This window comes from Aptenodytes forsteri, unplaced genomic scaffold, assembly GCF_000699145.1.
Source record: "Aptenodytes forsteri isolate BGI_AS27 unplaced genomic scaffold, ASM69914v1 Scaffold203, whole genome shotgun sequence".
Lineage (NCBI taxonomy): Eukaryota > Metazoa > Chordata > Aves > Sphenisciformes > Spheniscidae > Aptenodytes > Aptenodytes forsteri.
This window is the reverse complement of record NW_008794160.1, coordinates 862,194-884,838: the sequence shown is the minus strand read 5'-3', so window position 1 is coordinate 884,838 and position 22,645 is coordinate 862,194. Positions and strand designations below refer to the sequence as shown.

The 22,645-nt window shown below is 48.9% G+C and overlaps 1 protein-coding gene across 1 annotated transcript in view; it reads right to left on the bottom strand.

Moving 5' to 3' along the window:
• The window catches only part of PAX5 (paired box 5), a 138,544-nt gene that overhangs the window by 80,347 nt on the left and 35,552 nt on the right, over positions 1–22,645 (bottom strand). Inside the window, exon 6 of the mRNA XM_009280782.1 lies at positions 10,424–10,599. Coding sequence (XP_009279057.1) covers positions 10,424–10,599 — 176 coding nt within the window. The remainder of the gene's footprint in view (positions 1–10,423; positions 10,600–22,645) is intronic.

Sequence of the window (22,645 nt, the reverse complement as noted above, 5' to 3'; positions counted from 1 at the left end):
ACTGTTTGACTGGCTACTGTCTGTGACTTTTTCTGTAATGACGGATTTTCCATTAGCTGTCTGCTGGTGACGTGAAACCTTGAAAGGAAGACTCCATTGAAGACAAAGCTGTGGGTTTTTGTTTAAAACTTGCTGATGTGACAGACCTGAGTTATCTCTCTAAACTGAAAAAAAATTAGCTATATATTGCAAAACACATGATGAACAAAGAGATACAATTACTCAAAGCCAGCTCCCAAATTGCAAGGAAATGTGGACGCTTTTGGCAAGATAACAAGAGGGGAAAGCTTTTCTTAAATTTCCCCTCTCTGTACCACACTTACGGAAGCCATGGCGAGTCTCCTGGAGGAGATCACCCACTGCCTTTGCAGGACTTTGTGTTCCATTGTCGTCACTAACCTCTGGGTGTAAAGCTGGTGTAAAGTGCTGAGATGAAACTTGGTGACTGGCAAAGCATCCCCTGCCAGCGTTACCCAACAGAAACAGTGCTAAGGTTGCAATTTCCAAACAGTTTCCCCAGACCCTTGGGGAAAAAGCACACCACACTCCTCCTCGAGGGCATTTCAGTCCCTGAAGAGCCCCCAGCCACGCCTGAACACCGGGGAGCTGGTCTGCCATTGCAGGCACTGGAGCTCGGCTCCCACAGGCTCAGCCGCGTGCGTGCACCAGAGCGCTGGGAGCGTCACCGGGATGCCGGCGCCAGCAGCTGGTGACACACCGGCCATGGTGCCCTTGGCGCTGCCAGCTGCACCGCACGTCACTGACACCCCCTCTGCATGAGCCTGTGCACAACCTGGGAGCCTGCCCGGCACAAAAAACATCCCCCACTGCATCCATACAGAGCAAAGAGAAAAGAGACAAGGACAAAGGAGATGTCAGAACTCAAGACACAGCAATGCTGGCCTTTCCTTTAACTCGGGAATTTGTATTTTCACATATGGTCATATCTGAGAGCAGTCAGGAGGAAAAAAGGGGCTACTAAAAACCAGGAATGCACTGCAATTCCTGAAGGCGTTGTCCACCTTGGTATTTTGGGATTCCCCCTCCCTGCTGGGGCAAGGGAAGGAGGTGACAAGGACTCCTCCAGGTAGGAAACGGACCCACGCTCTGCCCCACCGGAGCCAGATGTGGTCCCCAGGCAAAGCCATGCGAGCAAGGAGACAATTCCCAGCAAGCCCAATGCGGCAGACTCGGAGGGCAGCAGCATCAGCAGAAACCCAGGCCATTACTGGGGCCTCTCCAACGAAGTAACAGGCACTGGGAGAGCTCTACTCTTTCAAATACATCCTGAAATCCCTGAGACCCAGGCTCTGCTGCTCTCCCCCAGCTTGGTTTCATTGCACTGATTTGGCCACAGGTTGCTGGGAGGAGAGGGAAGAAGTAGGCATGGTCCAGTGTCTCTTTTTACTTGCTTTTTGGTCTGTTTCTTCAGACTCTGACTCACTGCAGCCTGGTTGAGACAGAGAGACTCAGAAGGACAAGAAACAGCCTGTGGGTTTTTCTTACACGACGACAAGTAACTCTACTGCTGTACTTTGCCAGCACAGCAGGGTCAGTGCAGTGAAACCCCGGCTCCATCCTCCACCAGCAGCTTCTCTTTGGCCGGGCAGCGCTGCCAAGGCATTGCACGCTGGGCACCGCGGACCCCTGGAAACACTCCCTATCGTCTCTTGGAAAATTTTGCAGGAGAAATCCTGACCCCAGGCTGCCCATTGCTTCCAGACAAACTGGGAAAACTGGTCACCACCTGCTCCCCATGGGGAGGGACCCACAGGAAGGGGGATCAAGCTCAGCTGGGGGCACGGGGTATCCCTGGGTCTGCCTGGACGAGACAGCAGGCATCCCTTGGGTTATCCCACCTGCGTTTCTTCCCGTCTCTTTTTCTTACTCAAAGACCAGATGTTTTAATTCCAGCCCTTGCTCGCATAGACACCCCCAGGTGTCCATGCAAGCTGCAGGGTGCTCTTTGCAAAGATGATGCTGATGCAGAGAGACATTAGCAGGATACACGGCTCCTATCATGGTGCTTCCACAGAAAACTCCCCACCACCACAGCCCCACTGTCACACAAAATACCAGGTGTCATACAACACAGTCTGACTGTCACCACCCAACATGACATGTCACAACAAGGCAGCACACGCAGGGAATTTTGTGCAGTCTTCAGAAGCTCATGCACAAAAAAACGCTTGTAAGGGAGGGCAGAGAAGCAAGGATGCAAATGGGAGGTGTTGGCCCAAGGAGCTGTGCTTTCTGCTGCTATTCTAAAAGAAAAGTCTTTCTACTCATAGAAGTTGCTTTTCAGCAGCAAGAAACACCATGGCAGGTTTCTCATCTCCTTCTTGACCCTAAAAGAGAGCAAAGCCAAAAAAGAAGGTCATGCATCCCCTTCCCAAGCAGCACGATGGAAGGATGGAGGGCTCAGACATGAGACTCTGTCCCAAGGAGGCTTCAGCCTCTCTGCGGTACCATGGAGAAGGCACTGCCTACAGCTGCTCTCTCTTGATCTGCACTGCAGGTGAAACCCCTTTCCTCTCACCAGCCTTTACTTGTCTTCTTCATCCAGACAGCAAGAACTTCGGGGACATCACTCTCCCCTAGACAGCCAGTGCACAAAGCTCTTAGCCCCATGCTGCCTGTTTGGTCCTCCCAGTACCACTGTAATGCAAATAAGCAATAATCACGGTGATGGTGAACAGGAATAGGGATGCCACACAAAGTCTCATGTGCTGAAGGCTCAGCCTCCAGAAGCCATGGGCAGTTCAGAGCTCTGAGCTCCCCAGAGCATCTGGGGGATCTTGGCGGATGGAGGAGCTCTACCTGACACCTCTGCAGAATAACCCTGTTATTTCGCCAGGAGGTGATGGCTCCCCGTGAACCGGAGGCTGCAGTTAGCAGCATTGTCTTGGGGTTTGAAGGGCTTTGTGCACAGAGCAGCTCTTGTACAGCCACCTCATGCAGGGAAAATGGGGTAAGTGCAACTGTGGCCTCCGAAGAGCTGCTATTCCTTCCCAGTGAAATGCCCTGTGTTACAGCTCAGCATTGGTCCTCTCCAGTCTTTTCCTAACCTCCTTAAATTTTGCCATTATTTAAAGGTACTACTTAGCAAGAAAAAATATTATCTCCTTCTGAGTAGCCTCTGACTCCCTCAAAGGACACTCTCCCCATCTCTGCCTGTGTTAATCACCAGCCGGCAGGGACGGGCAGCACCAGGAGCGAGTACATCTCTGCAGCACACACGTGCTCCCTGGGATGCAAGCACCCCGTTCCTACACCACCCAAGCACTCTGTCATGGCTTATCTTGCAGATCAGCAGCAAAGTCCCACACTCAGGGAATCAACAGAACAACTGCAGCAAAGGGCCAGTGCTGTATCCCACCGAGTGGCAAAAGTACAGCAGGGTCACCCCAGAGGGGGAGAGCACCAAAATCCCCTCCAGCCCCCAGCAGGCTCCATCTCCTCCATCCGCACGTGGGGGCACCACACCCCGCTCCCACCTGAGCACGGCGAAGGCAGATGGGCAGGCGGCAAGTGGCCGAGTCGCGGCTGCCCTGGCCCGCGTTGCTGCCCGGGAAGGGATGCGTTCCCTTACGGGTAGTGGGGGAAGGAAGGAGCTCTGCACAGCTTAACCCCCCTGCAGCCCCCGCGCGGGGCAGGGGTCATGGACGCCTGTGCTCCCAGCTGCTGTCCCTCCGCCACCCTGCCTGCCCAGACCCCGTGCCCTTTCCATTCGGTAGGGGTATTGATCTGCTGGCAGCAATGGGCTGGATAATTAGCCAGGAATTAGGGTTTCTATTACAGCCAGGAGGCTGCCCCAGCTGATTTATCACCTGAATAATTTACTGTGATTGAAAGGAAATTAAAATGAACTCCATTTGACAACTGTGCGCTTTTATGGGCTTTAGTGAAGACTCAAAAGCCAAATTAATAGCCTGGTATTGTTTAATAGTCTACTGAGAGTAAATATGGGAAGGTTTTTCCTCTCCTGATGTGCTCTCTTAGGCTGGATTTTAGAGCTGTTTTTTTTCCCCTCCCACCAATAAAGCCACAGACTGGGTAAGAGGAGGTTTCAGCTGGAAGAGGCGCAGATGTAAAAACCACAGAACCGCCCTTGCTCCCTGCTCCTCTCCACACTGACAACGCTTGCCCTCACCTGCCCATTTCTGCAGGCAGAGGGGCTTACAGTGCCAGGAAAATGGGGGTGAGCAGGCAGCACCCACCAGCTGCCCCCGGCCAGCACCGGCACCGGCACCGGCAGTGGGGGCAGCCCATCCAGCTGACCCTGGCCAACCTCCACCGGCGTGGGATGAGGGACTGGCTGCCAGCAGGGAGGAACGCAGGACAGCACGGGGGTAACGCAGCCACCCGCAAAGTCATCCCGCACCCTGCGACCCCCAGTCGCCGTGTCCACCCCCTGCCACCCCAGCAGAGCCAAGGGTGTGTTCTGCCGCTGCACAGGGTGCCAAGCCCAGCACAGGCACGCCTTCCCGCCCAGCTGCCTGCCTGCCTCCTGCCTGCACACGAGGAGCTGTCTGCAGAGCTGGCAGATCAATGCTGAACTCCACTTTTCCTTCTCCTTTGTCTTTTTTCTTGCTTTTTTTTTTTCCAATTTTAGCATTTGTGTCCATTTGTCAAGCCATGTGTTGTTGTCTTGTTTTCCTTTTTAACTTGCTCTTCATTTACCACACCCTGTTACACAAGTCATGGGTAAAAGTTTACATTTACATGCCTAGATCACTTCTGCAGGTGGCAGATCAAGAAAAGATTTGAGTCTGGACATTCAAATATAGCCATGGGTTAGTGCCATAATTTTCACTGTTACAGGACAACATAAAGTTTTGGGAAGATACAAGCAAATATTAGCTCTGTATTTCTCATTGCAAGTCTAGGGTATTTTAAGAGATCCTCAGCAGCCACTGTCTGCCAAAAGGTACTGTCCCTCAGGAAAAAACATATTATTCACACAAACAGAAAAATGAGTCACATTTTCTGGCTTTAACTGACTTTTTCTGACTTTTCTTTTATCTGACATATTTCTGACTTTCCCCTGTTACTCCTAAGATCAAACCCCAACGCTGTGAGGAGGACTGTACATCTCCGTGCTCTCAGGAGCTGCATTCCTGTGGACACACCATCCAACACAGCTCCTCACAGTGAAAAACAAACTTTTGTCTTTCCAAGCTGGCAAATACTTGGCCAGATAAAAGTAAAACTTGAAGATTTTCAAAAGGACTTACGCCCCTCTCTTGGTCAGTTCAGAGAACTCCTTCATCGCAACTCTCTCTGAAACAGAGGGCAATTGGGTTTTAACTTTGTGCAATTTTTCCAATTTTTTTCAACTTGTTAGTAATTTTTTGGGTTCATTAGTTATCCAAATTTCATCTGCCTGTGCTTATCTCCAGATCCAAACTTATCTGCACTGCATGTCATGAATACATATATTAGTATATATTTGCCAGGTTACTGGTTTCTACCTAAGCCCAGAATATCTACATTTTATCCAGAAATGAATCCGAGAACAAATATTCATTTAGGTCTAGCTAAAAGCAATGGGAAAGCATCAGCAAGGGCCTGGGAATTATCTGCTATTAGTGGCAAGCAGTTCTCTTCTAAGTTGGTGACCTACATAGTGTTGAATCTGGTCACATCATGTTATGCCTCATTATGGCCCTGATCTAAAGTCTATTGAAGTCAATAGAAATATTCCTCTTGGCTTCAATGAGTATTCGATTGGACCCATGTGTGAAGCTGAAAATACAAGAGAATCCATTTCTGTTGTGGACAGAAATCCAGCATAGATAATTCTCTTGTTTATTCTGAAGAAATTAATGCACTGCCTCTCCTGTCGAGCTGATCCTGCTGTATATCCTTCATCCCACAGTTTTCCCCCGTAGAGGCATTAATCCCGCTCTCACAGCCACCAAAAGCACATTGGTCTGTGAGCCCCAGTCTTGTCTCCTCCACCCGTCCAGTCTACCATGCCTGAAGCCCCTTGGCTGGCAGCTGTTTCCCAGGTCTTGATTTCCAGGAACATCTCCTGTCCATGCTTTAACTGGCGAATGCGTTTGAGTCAATGGTTCACACAACCGAGGCCACGGGCTCGGCCATCCCAAGACGGCTTCCCCAGGGAGCTGGGGAGAGCTCCTCCATCCTTCTGGCTGGAATCGCAGGAAGCCACCAGAGGACAAACAGCCTCACAGCCACACAGAAGGGTTTGCTGAGTACAGCCAGCACCTCCAGTTCCTCCAGCTGGATGCTCCTAATGGAAAATTATGCCACTTGGTGTAGCAGCTCTGTGCATAGGAAGGACATGGGATGAGTGCCAGTTCTGGATAAAATCTGAATTGTCGGTGCAGCAACAACGAAAGGTGGGGTTTTGCCTGTGACAGGGGCAAGGCGGGAGTACGGTGGTCCGCCACGGACATAGCTGTACAGGACAACTCCAGGGCAGGCAGGCAAAAGCCGCTCCTTGTGTCAGCACAGCTTTGCTCCGAGGGAAGTCTGGATGTCGGCTGTGCAAGCAACATGAACAGCCTTCCCCATGGGCAGTGGGACTGCACTGCAGAGCCGACACAACGGGAAGCAGCAGGGCCCATACCCACACACACATGTCAAAAGGCACAGAGAGGAGAACAGGAGCTGCTGCCAGTCCGGGAGGCAGATGCTGTGAAGACTTTCCTTCTCCGGAACCTGAGGATTACGTGACATTCAAGCCATAGGCTTTGTCCCAGCCAATGAAAGAGCTGCACGGTGCTCGTGGCCAGCAGCCATGAGCAGAACGGCAGTGCAATGGTGATGTTGCAAACACACTGCTATGTGCATTTCAAAATCTGTGCCCAGAAATATGCGAAATCAGTTTTCCACGAACATCTGCAGCCAGTGCAAATCAATCACAGGCTGTTTGCAAAAAATGAGCACAAAAGGCCACAAACACGAAGGAGAAGAATTCATTTTATACATGGATTCATGTTTATAGCGGGTTTCTATCGGGGGGAGGTGGGCCAGGGTGCTTCTAGAGTACTGACTTTATGCCTTGATTACTCCCCCATAACATACAGACATGAGAGGACTTGGCTCCATTTGCACAGCCAACCCTCAGCCTCAGGCTTCCCAGCTCCCAGCTGCTGTACTTCACCTGCCATTGAACATTTCTTACGCTCTACATGTGCCGGTATCACATACCTGTGCTGCAGAGTACACACCTATGCATGCACAGCTGCACCACCGGGCATTAGGTGGCAAAATGAGGCCCATAATAGAGGATGCCTTACTTCTGCCCTCTGATGCACACAGTCTGACACAGTCTTTGATTATACGAACCCATGGTGGGATCGCTGCCTCACCCAGTGCATGCAGTGGGCACTGTTTCTGAACAAAGGACTGATATTTTATTTTCCTGTCATTGTCCAGCAGTTGCCTTCCCTCTCAGCATTGTATGAGCCCTTCCCCAAAAACAAATATTCATTCCCTGCCTATAGAAGGCACAGCTTACAGCAGATGTGAAAACTCAAGATGATGCTTGTCAAGAGCACAACATATTCTGAGGTCACAAATAACTTACGAGTCTCCATTTTATACAGGTGAACTGAGGAAAACATTAAAGATGGAAAAGTAAAGGAAATAGACTGGAAGCACTCAAAGTAAAGGGTTTGACAGCAGTGAGCAAGCACTCCCACACAGTCCATCAACACGTCTACCTATGTGAGGGGCAATGTACACTTTCCAACAGGCAAGCCCAAATTTTGTCCAGAAAATGCATCTGGAGGACTTTGGGCAGCTGGAGCCAGCCTTCAGCTGGGGACCGAGCATGCTGAGGTTGCAAACACTTTGCTGTGCAGAAGGGACCTGTCCCCCCCACACCACAACTCACCATGACCAAGGGTCTGTTCCCAGCGCACTTAGAGAGGAGGCACAAAACAGGGAGAAAAAGGAACTTCCTTGTCTAGAGAATAGCAATTCTTCCAGTAAAATACCTGGAGCACTCCTCAGGTGAACAGCGCAGGGACATCAACAAATTTTTGTGCCCAAGTAAGATTAGTGATATTCAGCTGGCTGCTGCTGGACCATGTTTCTAATAAATTAGATAAGCAGTGGGTTAGCAGCTCCTACTAGACTTCTCCCCACATCTTGTCTTTATGGGAAGGAGCACCTTTTCCTTGTGTTCCTCTACAGAAGTAGCTCAGGACTCCACACACCCGTTGCTGACTTAGCTCCTAATGCATGGCTCTGGGCTCAGTGGCACTCTGGACAGCCAGATGCCGGAGGCAGGTCTTGGTTTACTACAACAGTCTATTCCAGGGACAACTCTGGTTTTCCAAGTCACATCATTAATATTCTCAGTATTTTTTTCTCATTTATTTTTTTGGCCTTACTAATTGATCCACACAGCTTCTCTGCTTTGGTTAAGTATGACAGCTTTGCTTGACTCGCCAAAGAGGTAAAACATGACTGCTTTGGTAAGCAGTGGAGTTCATACTGCATCCTTGTGAACCAGAGCTAATCATACAGATCACATGCGTTCATGTTGAAAGTTACACTTTACATGGCACCAGAAAGAAGAACCAAACAGCCACGAGCCCTTAACCATGGCCCAGCCTTCCAACAGCAAATGACAATGCTCCAACCTACATACAAACAACTACAAACTCCATTTGTAATTAAACTTAAATATGCCTAGGCAAGGCGGTTCTGCTAAGCATCTTTTGACCATCATAATATCACATTTCCCAGCATCTGTTTGACTTCCCAGAGCATGCAGAGAGTACCCTGTTAACCAGATTAATAGGGGCATATCTCCAATCTTAACTCTCTGGCGGCACAGCCATTCTAGTCACAGCTCTTACGTGGACCCAGGGAGATCCTTGTTCCACCAACAGCCGAATATCCCATATTTGACAATCAGGATAACACTTCAGCAATACCCTCATTCAATTCTCCCGTTCTTCCTATTAAACCAGCAAAAGCTTATCTCTGGATAAACGTTCACTGCTAGACTGTCTCCCTTGAGCTACAGTGACATGACTCAGAGACTTCAGAACACAGAAATGAAGAAACGATCCTCTTCCATCACCACTCTCTTTGTAATGACTTTTTTGGTGTACAAAAGTTAAAGAGGGACAGATCTAACACCACACAATTTCTAAGTGACCAACACTGAAAAGGCTGGCTGCAGGAGTGGGTGCAGTGCCTGTCCTCTCCAGTATCACCGGTGTTCAGATGGGATAACCACCATCTAGTGGTACGTGAAGGCCATTTCACCTTCCAGAGACACCGCTTGTTTGGCTTTCCTAACAAGTTTTTAAAAAAATCAAATTGACCTCAGCATCTTCCCCATCTTTTTCCAGCTTGAGTTCAGATCTGCAGAGTTCCTCAGCAAATACAAACCGGGGAAACAACAAAACCAGCAGAAGCTGGTGAAAAGCAAATGGGTCTATGAATGAAATAACTATTGACAGATGTGAGCTTAAAGGCATGAGAAATTTCTACTCTACCATATGACTTTCAGCATAAGTAAGTAATTTTTCAAAAAATTTATACCAATACATATTCCTTAACTGGAGCCATGAAGGTAGTAGGCTGCCATGAGATAATCCCTAGTGGCCCTCTAATGTATAGATTCCTCCAAGGGAAATGAGTGGTTGTCTGCAGTTTGAGAAGTCCATCCACCTTGCTAAAAAGCAGGTCTAATATTAAGAACACTGAAGATTAATGGCCAAATACATCATTAAGTAGCAAGCTAGACTGATACTGCTGCTGACAACAGTATATTCATTTCTACCTCCCCCTCAGCAGCTAAATTAAGGCTGACGCCCAAGAAGAAGAACACAGAGAGACATAGCTCATCAGTTTTTGCATGTGCTTCTGTATTGCGCCTGCAAAAATTGAACCTTCCCAAAAAATTAGTGCCAAGTCCTTCTCAAACACACTGCTAATCTGTAGGTGTAACTAATTTACCTTCACATACTAATTGGGCGTTTCTTTCAGCAAATGGCCAATTACATGCCTAATAAGCCATTTCTGGATACAAAAGTCTAATTTGTGTGCACAATCATGCTAACCATGAAGCAAAATTAGGCATTAGGTTTTGCAAGTCTTCTCCTTGTTACCTGCATAGCCTGCTTTTGATCTAACAAAAGCACCAGAAGCCGTGATGCTCTTCAAGCACTCGTTTGATGTAACCGGCCCAGATCAGGTGTCACTTCATACTCAAACACTTGCTAATGTTTACACAACAAGTGTTTTCCTTCATTTTTTAATACTCAGACTTTTATGGCTAACGTGCACTTGACTGAAGAGCTTGATACAACACCTGTTTCTCCATGCTTTTCTACTGAGACTCTGAGAAGTGTTTGGTGATGTCCACCAAGCAGACCTCTGCCAGCAGAACGCATATCCGGAAAACACTGAATGTTTGCAATAGTACCTGCTCTGGTTTGATGGGCTCAGTTGTTGTGAAAATGTCGGAATAATGTTGCCTCTCGAAGACTCGATCCAACACTTCTAGCTGCTGCTGGGTGAAAAGGTCTCCTCGCATCTGTTTCCGAAGAAAATCTCTGCCTGGGAGAGAATGGCCATTTGGTACTGGAGATTCCTGAATACCTTTCAAAGAGGAGAGAGAAGACAGAGAATAAGTAGGTATCACAATGATGAGACCTACAGAGGAATGTCTCATTTCATCCCTTGCACAGATGTGGGTACCGGTGTTGTGACACCATGAGGACTCTTTGGTAGGAGGTTACAAGCAAGACACATATTGCCAGAAGATGCACTGACCGGTATTCCATTACAGCCAACCCTCAACACAATTTACCATTAATGGTTTCACACATAATTTAAAGGCAGGACAAAGGATAATGGTCACATCTTTGCTCATATCACTTTTACTGCACTACCTGAAAACCTGTGTGGTTCATGGTCTGGATGCAGGAGGACACGGGAGGATAAGTACACCACCTGATGCTATAGTCACAGTCAACTTGGGTCAGCTCCAGCAGATCTGCTTTGCCCAGTCACCACCCATACGCTTCACCCCCTTCCTGCGGTACCTCAAGTCTTGCTCAGCGCCATCCTGTGCCGACCTCTGAGCTATAGTGTGCTCATGTTGGGAAGCAGGGACTCTCCGTCCAGCACCACCTCCCGCTGGCAGCAGCTAGCCAGACAACCTCCAAAACACAGGCACTACCTGTGCCATACTGAGATGGGAAGTCCCTGGGGCTCAGAGTTACCACTGCAACACCCTCAGAAAGGTCTGATCTGGTGCACTGTCCTGGCACTGCGATTTCACTTTGTATTTCTTAAGCTTATTGGCATGATGAAAGCCTGGGCTCCAAGGCACGTTTTTCTCTCTCTCCCCGTTGGCGGAGATTTTTAGCAGAAGTCGTAAGTGACTGCCCATGGCTGAAAAGAAAGTTTGAGAAATGTTTAGATTGGCAGTTTGAAGAGACTCCTGCAATACAGGGGCTTGTTTCGATTTGCTTTTTGCAGATTCACAGTGGTTCACTACTTTTCCTTCACCTGTCAGTGCTAGAAATGTATCTTTTATGCACTGAAAGCTGAGGTCTGCAGTATTCCCAGGACTCCAGGAGGTGGAACTCCAAGAACAACAGTAAATATCAGATTTCTTCTCCAGACGGCAACACCACACTAGACACAGGGAGGAAATGTTTTAAAAATAGAATCTCGCTGCCAAGATAGTTTTGAGGAGCAGAATTCAAATGCATCCTTAACAACAAGATTTTCATGAGTGTTGCAGTGGTTTACTGTCCAAGTAGTCTGCAGAGGAATAACATCACTCAGACCTTCTCTGGTATATTCTGCATCAAGTTTTTTGACGGCAAGGATCAGAGGCCATCTGTGCAAAGACACCCTGCTGCTGTAGACACCAGTTTTGTCCCCAGACATGTGCTGGCTATCAGTAACATGGGTGATGCCCGGCGGACAAGATTTTTCACAAAGGACTATTGATTCGAGATCATCCTTCAGGACAGCTGGATTTTGCAGAAAATGCTGTTTATCCAGAAAACCAGGCTGCTTTAGGACAGATCTCTCAAACTGGGGGACTGACACGCAGAAATATTTTTTCAACCTAGGTCACTCTCTAAAACAAACTGCTTACACTGAACAGGCACTTGATGTTAGCAATTAATACTGGAAACTTCCTTCTAAATTTTAGTTCAGCAATTTAGGCAACAAACAGCTTTATATTTACCTGTTTAGACAAAGTGGTGCAACTTAAATCAAGAGTAGACAATGTTGGCTTTTGTAAAGTGCAAGGATCAGTTTATAGAATCACAAAATAAAAGAATATCTTGAGTTGGAAGGGACCCGTAAGGATTATCCCACACAGGAAAAAAAAACTGAACCTGTCCTCTGAATAGGAAGTCTAAGCATGTGTACAGTGCTGTGAAAAAATACAAAGGCATGTGAGAGCAGTGTATCTTTAAATCTTTTTTTTTTTTAACTATTCTAAATCAAATAATATCTAATAGACCTAGTGCTGGGTTTAGTCAACCATAGCTTATAAAATTAAATTCTGGTTGCTAGCTGCATGGTAGCAAAAGGCCGGGGAGACCCTGTCTCTGGAGCACGGAAACTCTGGCTTTAAATTTCGGGTTAAACTAATGTTACTCACAATTTGGCATCAAAGTTAAAGCTTTATGCAGTTTTGGTCTAAAGGGGGTGACGAAAGGGAGTGAAATGATCCAAGACGTGGTATGACCTGGAAAATGTTCTTGGCGACGCCAGTACAGTTTGTGCATTGTTTATACATCCAGAGATCAGGTGTGTAATGAGACCCCATTGTATTTAAATATAGAGCAGCTGACTTGCGTTTCACCGGCAGCACTTGTATTACGGAGTGCAGCTCTGGATTTTTTGGGGGGTGAATAAGTTGGAAAAGAAGAGCCAGACGAAGGCAAACCCTGGCGCAGCAGCCTCAGCCAGGGACAGGCACCGGGGCCAAGCTGGGGGCAGAGTCGTGCTGGGAACTGGGCTCCCTCCCCCATCCAGGAGCACGATGTCCAGAGGCTCGGGACGGGCAAGGACAGAGACACCACCAAGTGCCCACGGTGTTGGCCTGGCCATGTCCATTCCCAGCTGCCCTTCCTCCAAGGGGCATCAAGGCAGGGGACCGCCCTGGGTGCCTGCCGCCAAAGCATCCCAAGAAATATGAGGAAGAGGAGATCCCCCTCTGCAACGGAAATCTGCAGACAAACACCGTACCAGAGAGACCTGGGAGCGAGCCAGCAGATGAGGTGCCTTGCTGCACAGCGCTGGGCGATATGGCAGGGGATGAAATCCCATGGAGATGGTGGTGGGGCTCTGGAGGGGTTTGGTCTCAAGGTCAGGATTTGGCACGGTGCTGGAAGCACTACCTGTGCAGCCAGCCAGAGAGGGCTGCCTCCCCACACCATCTGCACATCTCTGTTTGCTGCGGTCTCCACATGCCGTCCCGAGGACCTGAGATGGGATCAGCCTCAGAGCCGTGCTTCCCAGCGCAGCCGGGCTGTGCTGAGATGAAGGAGCAATGCACGCAGGGTTTGCTGCCGGGGAAGAACCCGGGCAGGAATACGGCAGGGCTGGGACCACCGGGATGGCTGTCACTGCCCAGAGGATCCAGCACCTTTGTGAGAGGAGTCTGGGAACTGCCCAAACTTGACTCGCCCTCATTATTGCTCCCTCTGCGCATCCGGTGAATGAAGGGATAGCTTGTTCTTTTCCACTGTGCTTCCCAAACTCGAACTAATTGCAGGTAAGTGCTGCATTTCACTGCACAAGTAAAGGACTTTCTATATACTGCACATGACACCTGAAAGTTCATTAAGGTCTTTGGGATGCGTTTGGCTGTTAGACATTATATAAATGTGAGATAATTACCATTAGCATTATGCATTGTTTGAATACACCAGAATATCTTCGATAATTAAAATACGGTTGGCAGGTTTGAAACACTTTGGGTTATAAATAGGCTCCCGGGAGTGGTAAAAACATTTTTCATATAATCAATGCATCCACCTAGGAGGGTTATGTTTTGTTGACAGTAGCACTACGTGTGTACCTACCTACCCTGCAAAACAATTAGTTCCCAGTCCAATGGCATCTTTCCAGAAATGCTAATGAAGAGCACAGATATAATATCTCTTCTTAACGCAAAAGAGGACATTCTTCTCAGACAAATGTTTCATCTCTCATCTCTAGCAGATTACATAGACAGGACAAGATGGTGCCGTTAGACCTCAACTTTCTGAACTACCTCGGATGCAACACACTGCCCTCCCAGCACGAGGCCTGAAGCACTGTGCCTCCTGGGGATGCGCTGGCAACCTGTGCGTCCAGATCTGCCCTGACGCCCCAGGGAGAGCCCATGCCTCCTGCTCTGCCGGCACCAAGCTCCAGCATGTGCCAGACCTGCTCCGGCTGCCTCCCCACCGGTCTGATCCAAGTCCCTCCCAGGCATCCAGCCCCTCTCTGGACACCGACTTGGCTCCTCTTAGGTGCGCACAGCTCAGCACATGATCCAGCTTGAGATCTGCAGCTGGAGGAGTCGCCGTGTGGGGTACGTGTTGCATGGGCAGAGTCCCAGTGACACCTCCCCGGTTCCGAATTTACTGGCAGGCACTTGCTATGTGCGGGAAAAAGCAATCATTTCTCACTCTGAACTGCACAGACACCTTCTTCCCTGCTTGCATCTTACCCAGAAAATCAACCCGTGGTTTCACAACAAAAGCCAGGCACTCTCCTAAATAAACTAGCCTGACTTGGACAGCTGAAGGGTAACATGATGTTAATACTACACACTAGCAAAGATTTCCTATGGCTAACCAGAGTCTGAACAGTCTAGGAAGAGTTAGGTGCAGAACAGATCCACCTCTGAGAAGAGGTGCCATGCATGGTCTTGCTGACTAAAGGCTGTCTAAATGGTGTGGCTATCATCCAGAAATACTATATCTTTGTTAATTAAGAGCAAGTTATTTTCTGGGGACCTAAGCAAATGGCAAGATCAGTTTAAAGAATTTGATAAATTGTGATCTAATTTTTTTTAGGATACTTTTACAGTTAAATACTTGTCCAAGACATGTTTTCTGAAACAGCAGGAGAATATTTGAAATTGCTAAATACTTCTAAAACAGATTTTTAGCGATAGTCACCACATAACTCACTTGATTTCAAATAGTGTTTTGTTTATACATTTCTAAAACTATGGGCCAAAATAAGGAGAACAAATGACCCTAGACCCTGTCTTCACAAAACACTAGAGCATGTTTAAAAGCCCTAAAGCTTAGTATTAGAAACAAGATCAACTCCACCTTGTCTTTTTTTATTCAGAGAGGGACAACAGCACAATTTAATTACTGCATTATGAAGTGTCACTGTGAAATTGCATGGGATAGACCCTGCCCTGGTCTAAACGAGTGCAGCTCCAGTAAAGGACCTCGGCCAGGTGACAGCGGCTGAGAAATAGGTGCCATCCACAAATCCAACTGAAATAATATTTCCAGTGTTATTAATAATAATGATGTACCATGAAGTGCACACCTCCATGGTACATCCATCTGATGTGATGCTCTTCTGAAGAAAAAGAGAATCTTCTGGTTTCAGGTTTTCAGGTTGTTTTCTTTTTTTAAACAACGTGGTTTTACAGGGTTAATCAAGGAAGTAAATAGCTAGTACCAGGAACAGCTCATATTCATAAAGGACATGGTTTCTGTCTCTAATTTGTACTGTCCAACTTCATTACCTGGTATCATACCTAATTACTCCACCTTATAGGAAAATGCAGGCTAATTAGGAAGGATGTTATTCACCACATTTAAAACATTATGAAGCAAATGAAATATTACCAGGAGGCAAAAAGGTGATTTGTTTCCTTGTAGCATGCCTGTAAATTAGTCCAGAGAAGATAAAGACTTTGTTTAATTACCATTTGGAAGGCTTTGTTTAAAATGTAAACTGAATTTTCATGCCACCTTCTTGGGATTGTGTGCATTTGGCAGCCAGCAGCCTCATGCTCTTCCCAGTAAAGCGTTAGTTTCAGGACTGCATACACGGTGAGAGATCTTTGCATTCACACTATTTGAGTTTTCTAAGCACTGTTATTTATTTTTTCAAAGGACAGTATCACTAAAAAGAAGCTTTATATTTTGAAGTATATCTAGCTGATCATCGCACAAATATTTTCAAGAGAAATCACTATATTTCACAAAGATGGGTATGGGTTTTGTCGTAGATCAAAGTGAGAAAGAGGGGGAAAAAAAGATAAATCATCAGAGATCCAAAAATACTTTTCATTTGGAGAAGATATCAGGCCATTTTGATGGCACTGATAGAGTCTCTGCTCTGTCTCCATTACCCACTGAAGGCAGCCGGAGTCAGGAGCTGACTACACTAGATTATATTCCCTATAAGATGGTCACCAATATATATATATATGATCTTCAACCTCTATTGATTGACCAATTTCACAAGCAAAGACTGGTGAAATGAAGCTGAAATGAACATCATGCTTTAACTCATTGAACCCATCAGGCCTGAGTTAATCTCACTGCCCACTGTCTCTGATAGAATTCAATTGATCAATCATGTTTCGGTGATAGTACCATTTCAGTGGCTTATTGCTTCTTCATTTCAAGGCTTGACCTGTTAGATATACTTGGACCAGCTCTGCTCCTCCTGGAGACACAGAGACCAGCATCTGCTGACGGCAGCGCATTGTCCTGCCTCCAGGCTTGGAAAAACTCGAGGGGTTTTGCTGAACGCTCCCACTCTGTTTTTACAGGTATTTTACTGATTTTGCAGTTGGGATGGGTGTGAGGACACGAGGAGCCCAAGTGGCCCGAGCCCCCTGCCCTCTGGTCAGCGCCCACCATGTCCCACCCCACGCTGTCCCCCCTTAGACAAGCAGGGAAAACACCGGTTTTGTGGCACGTCCATCCTCCAGCCCCCAGGCACGGCACAAGCTGCAAACTGGCCTCTCTGCACACACATTTCCCTGGGGGATGACCCCGGCTGGACACTGCCCAGCACATCTGCAGACCCCACAGCAGCAGAGCTGGCTGGGGTTTCTCCACACCTGCGGCTAGCACTGGATGGCAGGGGTTCTTCAGCCATTTCCCACCTGCTGTTTAAATTCACGGCCAGCCTGGATACGCCCTGCTTGTCCCCAGCCTCCCCTCCGTCCTGCCCTTTGCTCTTGCACAGTCACCCAGTGCTGCTGGAGCCAGAGGCCATTCAGGCTCTGCTGCTACCTTGGTCCCAGCTGCCCTCACCCCAGCCAGCAGCACGGGGGGGGGTCCCCGGCTCTTGGCAGGGTGCCTTCACCCCATGCACATTCTTGCGAACCACACTGCATCTCCCTGGCTCCCAGCGGTGAACCCTCAACATCCTGCACTGCTCCTGGCAGCACCCGTCTACTATGCGGAGCACATCTGGCAGGCAGCTGCCTGGTGCCTGTACACCCAGCACTGTGTTTGCACCGGCTCCGGGAAATGGAAGAAGTAAGATAGAAGTATCTGAGCTGTGTCGTTGGCCTGTCAGTGCTGCTTTTCCTAAAATGCTCAGCAGTACAGCGATTAGCACTTTTATCATCAACCAGCCACCTCTGGTCTTTTGCTGAGAAGTGATGGAGCTCCTCTCCACTGTGAGAACATTTGTCTCTGCTCTCTAGGACAGCTGGAGGTCCTCCCTGATGTATGAGCTGGGGCCACACTGTATACCCACAAGATGTACGAGCTGGAGCTGTGCCTGTACACCCACGAGGTGCCACCCCACAGTGTTGTTGCACACCCAGGTTGCAACTCCATAGCTACAAAGCTGCACCGCCAAGCAGGCATCACCAAAAAAGGGGGGTTTATTTAACAGAACAGATTTCCTATGAGATCACATCTCATCTACTCCTACAGTGATTTTAATCCCACAGTAGCCACACAGAAATTTTATTATATATCTCCTAGTTTGTGCTAGGAAAGCCCTGCAGTCACCCCCATCTCACACTTCCCACTAAGAAGGTCAGCGAAGGCGTGGTGGGACCTCGCACCTCGGCAACCCTAACGCTCATGAACCTGACAGCCTATACATCTGAACAAACACTTGTGCAAATAGTGCCACTGAGTGGAGCTGGATTGCTTGTGCACCTGCAAGGGCTGTCAGCAGGACAGACTTTGCTCACGCCGCAAGCTTTGCACATGCAGGACACGGCCCCGTCATTGCTGCCCGCTGCACCATTTTCAGGCAGGCTGACAGTCCCTGTAGGCTTGGAGGGCTTCCAGCTGGGTCAGAGCAAGCCTTGCTGCGCCACTCCCTGATGAGCTGCAGACCGACCTTAGGCAGGCCTGGGATTGCTCTGCTGCCCAGCAGCTGCGGCAAGGGCTGTGGAGGCAGAGGGGAGCCAGGCGCCCTGGGGCTCTCTGCACTGTCCCCTGCAATGCTCCAGGACAGTGGCAAAGTTCACCACACAGATGTGCCCAGCCCAGTGGGGATCTCGGCACATGGGAGACAGCGATCTGCTGAGCAGCATGGGTTGTCATCCAGACCATCCTGCAAGCCGTTAGCCTCCACGCAGCACCCCTGAGGAGCCACGGTCATGCCCATGGCCACCGGCCCCACCATGGGGCAGAGGTCATCTGAGGACAGCGGCTCGAGGGAGTGATGGAGCTGCTCTGGGTTGTGTGACTGCTCTTATGATGCGGTTTTATGTTTAAAAAGCATCAAAAATTATGTCAAGGATACCTCCCCCCCGCCCCCCTCAGTGGGGAATTCAGAAGTGCAGAGACAGAGGTTAAAAGGAAGAGGCTGAGCAGGACGGAGCGGATGCCCTGAGCCCGGCTCGCACACAGCAGGCACAAGCAATCCCCCCGCAGCTCCTGGGGCCTTGGGGGACTGCAGGCACCTGGACAAGCCCCTCGGGCAGCAGGACCCCTCGGCCAGCTGCAGCGTAACATAGGAATGGGCTTATATTTCTATGACTTCTATAATATTTCAGGGGAGATATAACTGCAGTAACTATATATATAAAATAAGTCATGACAAGTTTATTAACAAATGATTGCAAGAAATTGACTCTTTTGCTAACCCGTTTTTGTGAGCTGTGTTCAGCAGCAAGCTGTGGAGACATGCACTTTATGTCATGTCATGTACTCCCAGCTCAAACTGCGTTTTTAAATGGCTGTTATAAGCTCATTCAAGCAATTTTAACATAGTTTATACCTACTTCCATACCACGCTATAACATAGCTTTTCATCATTTCTTTCAAAAAATCATTTCTAGGTATGCTTGGGCGACACAGACTAGAACAGGTTGGAGATGAAATTGTGCTCTGCGTATCTTTGGAAATGCCAAACTGGCCTCTGGTTATGACTGACTGGGAGAGGATTTACAGCTCTGAAAAATACTGGGAGACCGAAATCTGACAGCCAAAGGAAAAAGTGGTGGTAGGACACGCAAACACAGCCCAACAGGGTCTATGCAGAGGATTGACCACTTGGTACAATAACTCTGGGGCATTTGTTATCCTGGTGGAGTGAAATGCAGCGGACACCGGAGCAGAAAACGGACCCACAGGAGCCAGCGGGAAGTTTGCACACCGTGAGCGGCTGGCATTGCACACCCTGCAACAGCTCCAGCCTGCGTGGACCTGACAGAGACTGCCAAATTTCTGCCCTCCCCAGGAACTGGCATTTGATGAGAAAAATACAGGCTAGTCAATTGTCATCAGTCAAAACTAATCTTTCCATGCAAGATTAAAACAGCAAAGCAAAATTTCCACCTAACACCTTTCTTCACAAAGCACTATCTGGGAAACTTACCCAGAGAAAATAAAAGTGATTAAAAGCTCACCTACATCCCACCCACTCGATGAGCTGAACTTAGAAGCACCAACAGCCCTGCTGCATCCCAGCAGGCTGACCGCTGGCAAACCCCAGGCAAGCTCCCCCGGGGGAGGAAAGCCTTCCTCCACTGGGCTGCCAAAGACCTCGGCGAAGCTCCTAAGAAACACAGAGGACTCCCAAGCAGCGATGCTACTCCTCCTGGAAATGCAGATTCCTGGCAAAACATTCAAACGGTGCCACCAACCTGTGACAAGGCTGGATTTACTACATGCAAAGGAGAGAGAGAAAGACTGCGGAGGCTGTAGCTCACTCCACCAGCAGTGTGGCTGCAAGCTGCAGATGGATGCTGTGCACCATCCAACAAGTGGAAGCTGTCTGTCCACACTCTCTATCCAATTATTCTCAAACATCACTCACAAAAAGCTGTTAATACCTCCAGATTTTTCTTGTTCATAAATTAAATAAAGCCTCATTTTACAAAATCAAGAACTGTGGTCTCAAGCCTGCAAATGTGCATGCTTACAACGAAGCAAAGAAATGTCTCAACTGAATTCAGCATAATGGCTTACAGACATAATGCAAAACAGGAATAAAACACCATTATAAAATATAATATAATATAATATGCACCTACAGACTTCTACAAGTTACACAAAGTGCAAGTTTAACGGTATTTTTATATATTTTATCCACATGCATTAGTTGGGAGAAATTAACTTTTAAAGACCCTTCACAGCTGTGTAATGTGGGTTTTTACGCCTCAAAAATTTCTGTTTACTTCTTACATCCAGGAGCTGCACCTGTGCACCCATCTTCCTTTGGCTGCACTTTCCGTCTGCCTGAACACAGGTGCACTCTCCCACACCAGCCACAAGCCACAGATGTCCCCAGGCCTGGGTCCGCCACGCCATTTCGTGCTTAAACAGCACCCAGCACAGAGGCCAGGACACGGGTGCTGCCAGGCATGCTGCCGTTACTGCTGGCTGTGCAGTATGCAGCTACTTGACTTGGCAACACCAGCACACAGCGTTTCCCCACGCTCTGTCGTCCTCCAAGCGGAGGTGGACAATGGAGAAGGTCCATCCACACTGAAGGAGTGATGCCGAGGTGGTTTCTGGATCCCACTGAAGTTGGCTGCTGCCGTTAGCCAGAGACGGGAGTGGGGAGTGTGGGTGGTGAGACGATGCCAAATCTGCGCCTGCGAGCAGTTTCCCCAGGGCCACCCACCACTGTAGCACTCATGACGCAGTTTGCTGCCTGCAGTGTGGTCCAGCAGCTCCCACAGCCAGGGAGGTGTCCCACTTGCCTGGGGAGATCACCGATGGGAGATCCTCACACCTGCAACCCACCCGGCGCAGGGAAGCCTCTGGTGTCCCCCAGCCCCAGAAGGGAGGGCATAACGCTGCTGCCACCACCCTGGCTCTCACAGCTGCAATTTGGGAGATACTGTCAGCCCGCACAGGAGATGCTGTGAATGAACAGGGGGCACGGAGCAAAATCCCGTGCACCAACACCCACAGGTCTCAGCCCTGGTGTGAACAGGCGCACACACACGCTCTGCACTGCAGACACAGGGCGGAGGCAGCGACGTGCTGACTTCAGCAGCCCTCAGCACCCTCCTTTGCGACGCTGTACCAGTCGAAGGGGGACAGGTCTCAAATGGGAAATTCAGCTGCTACCATTTCTGACCCCCCACCTAATTTCACGCTGAGGAGGAGGAGAAGGAGGAAGAGGAGGAGAGGGCACATGAGGAGAGCCTGCAGCCTCAGGCAGGCAGGGGGAGACCCCTTCACGGCAGCATTGGCACTTGGTTGTCTTTTGCAGGTTGCTGTGGCATGAGGCCCTGTTAGAGTCCCCAGCAGACTCAGGGACCCACTCTCGCCCCACTGATCTGCCAAGTTGAGCCCAGCTCCAAGCCCTGACTGTGCCTGTCTGGCGCAGCGGCACGGCTGGAGGCAGGTGGCGGGGGAGAGGTGCTCGCAGCACGTGCAAGGGCACGGGAAGTTGTCACATTAACTGCAGAGGCAGTGAAACATCATGTTTGTTTTTATCATCGCTGTTTTAGCTTTCTACATGCATTCATGCTTCCGCACTCTTGGCTTTTTTAAAACTGCAGAACAGAAGACGACAAAAAGTGTGCATTGGTATACATACACTTGAGATGGTTGGTCTTCTGGTTCTCATCTTGGGAGACGGCTAAGGAACATTTGTCGCTGCTCTGGTTGGCCTGGCTTATTCCCCAGTTGGTTGCAATGGCGTGAGTGTTGCCACTTTGGACCCCACCCCCCGAATCCTTCAGTTTAAAGCCCGCCTCACTAAGTTGGCCAGCCGCTCTCCATAATCTTTGAGAAGTTGTGGAGACTGGGGGACGTCCCAGCAGACTGGAAGAAGGCTAATGTCTCCCCCATCTACAAGAACGTCTTAAAGGGGGATCCAGGAAATTATAGGCCCATCAGTCTTACTTCAGTCCCTGGGAAAGTTATGGAACGAATCCTCCTGGGGGCTATCACAAGTCAAATGAAGCACGTGATTGGGAAAAGCCAGCATGGATTCACCAAGGGCAAATTGTGCTTGACAAACCTGATTGCCTTCTACGACAAAGCAACCTCCTTGGCTGATGTGGGGCAAGTGGTGGACATTGTCTACCTGGATTTCTCCAAGGCTTTCGATATGGTTTCCCACAGCCTCCTCCTAGAGAAACTGATGCGTTGTGGTCTAGACAAGTGGTCCCTGCAGTGGGTGGGGAACTGGCTGACAGGCCGCACCCAGAGGGTGGTGGTAAATAGCTCCTTTTCAAACTGGCAACCTGTCACAAGTGGGG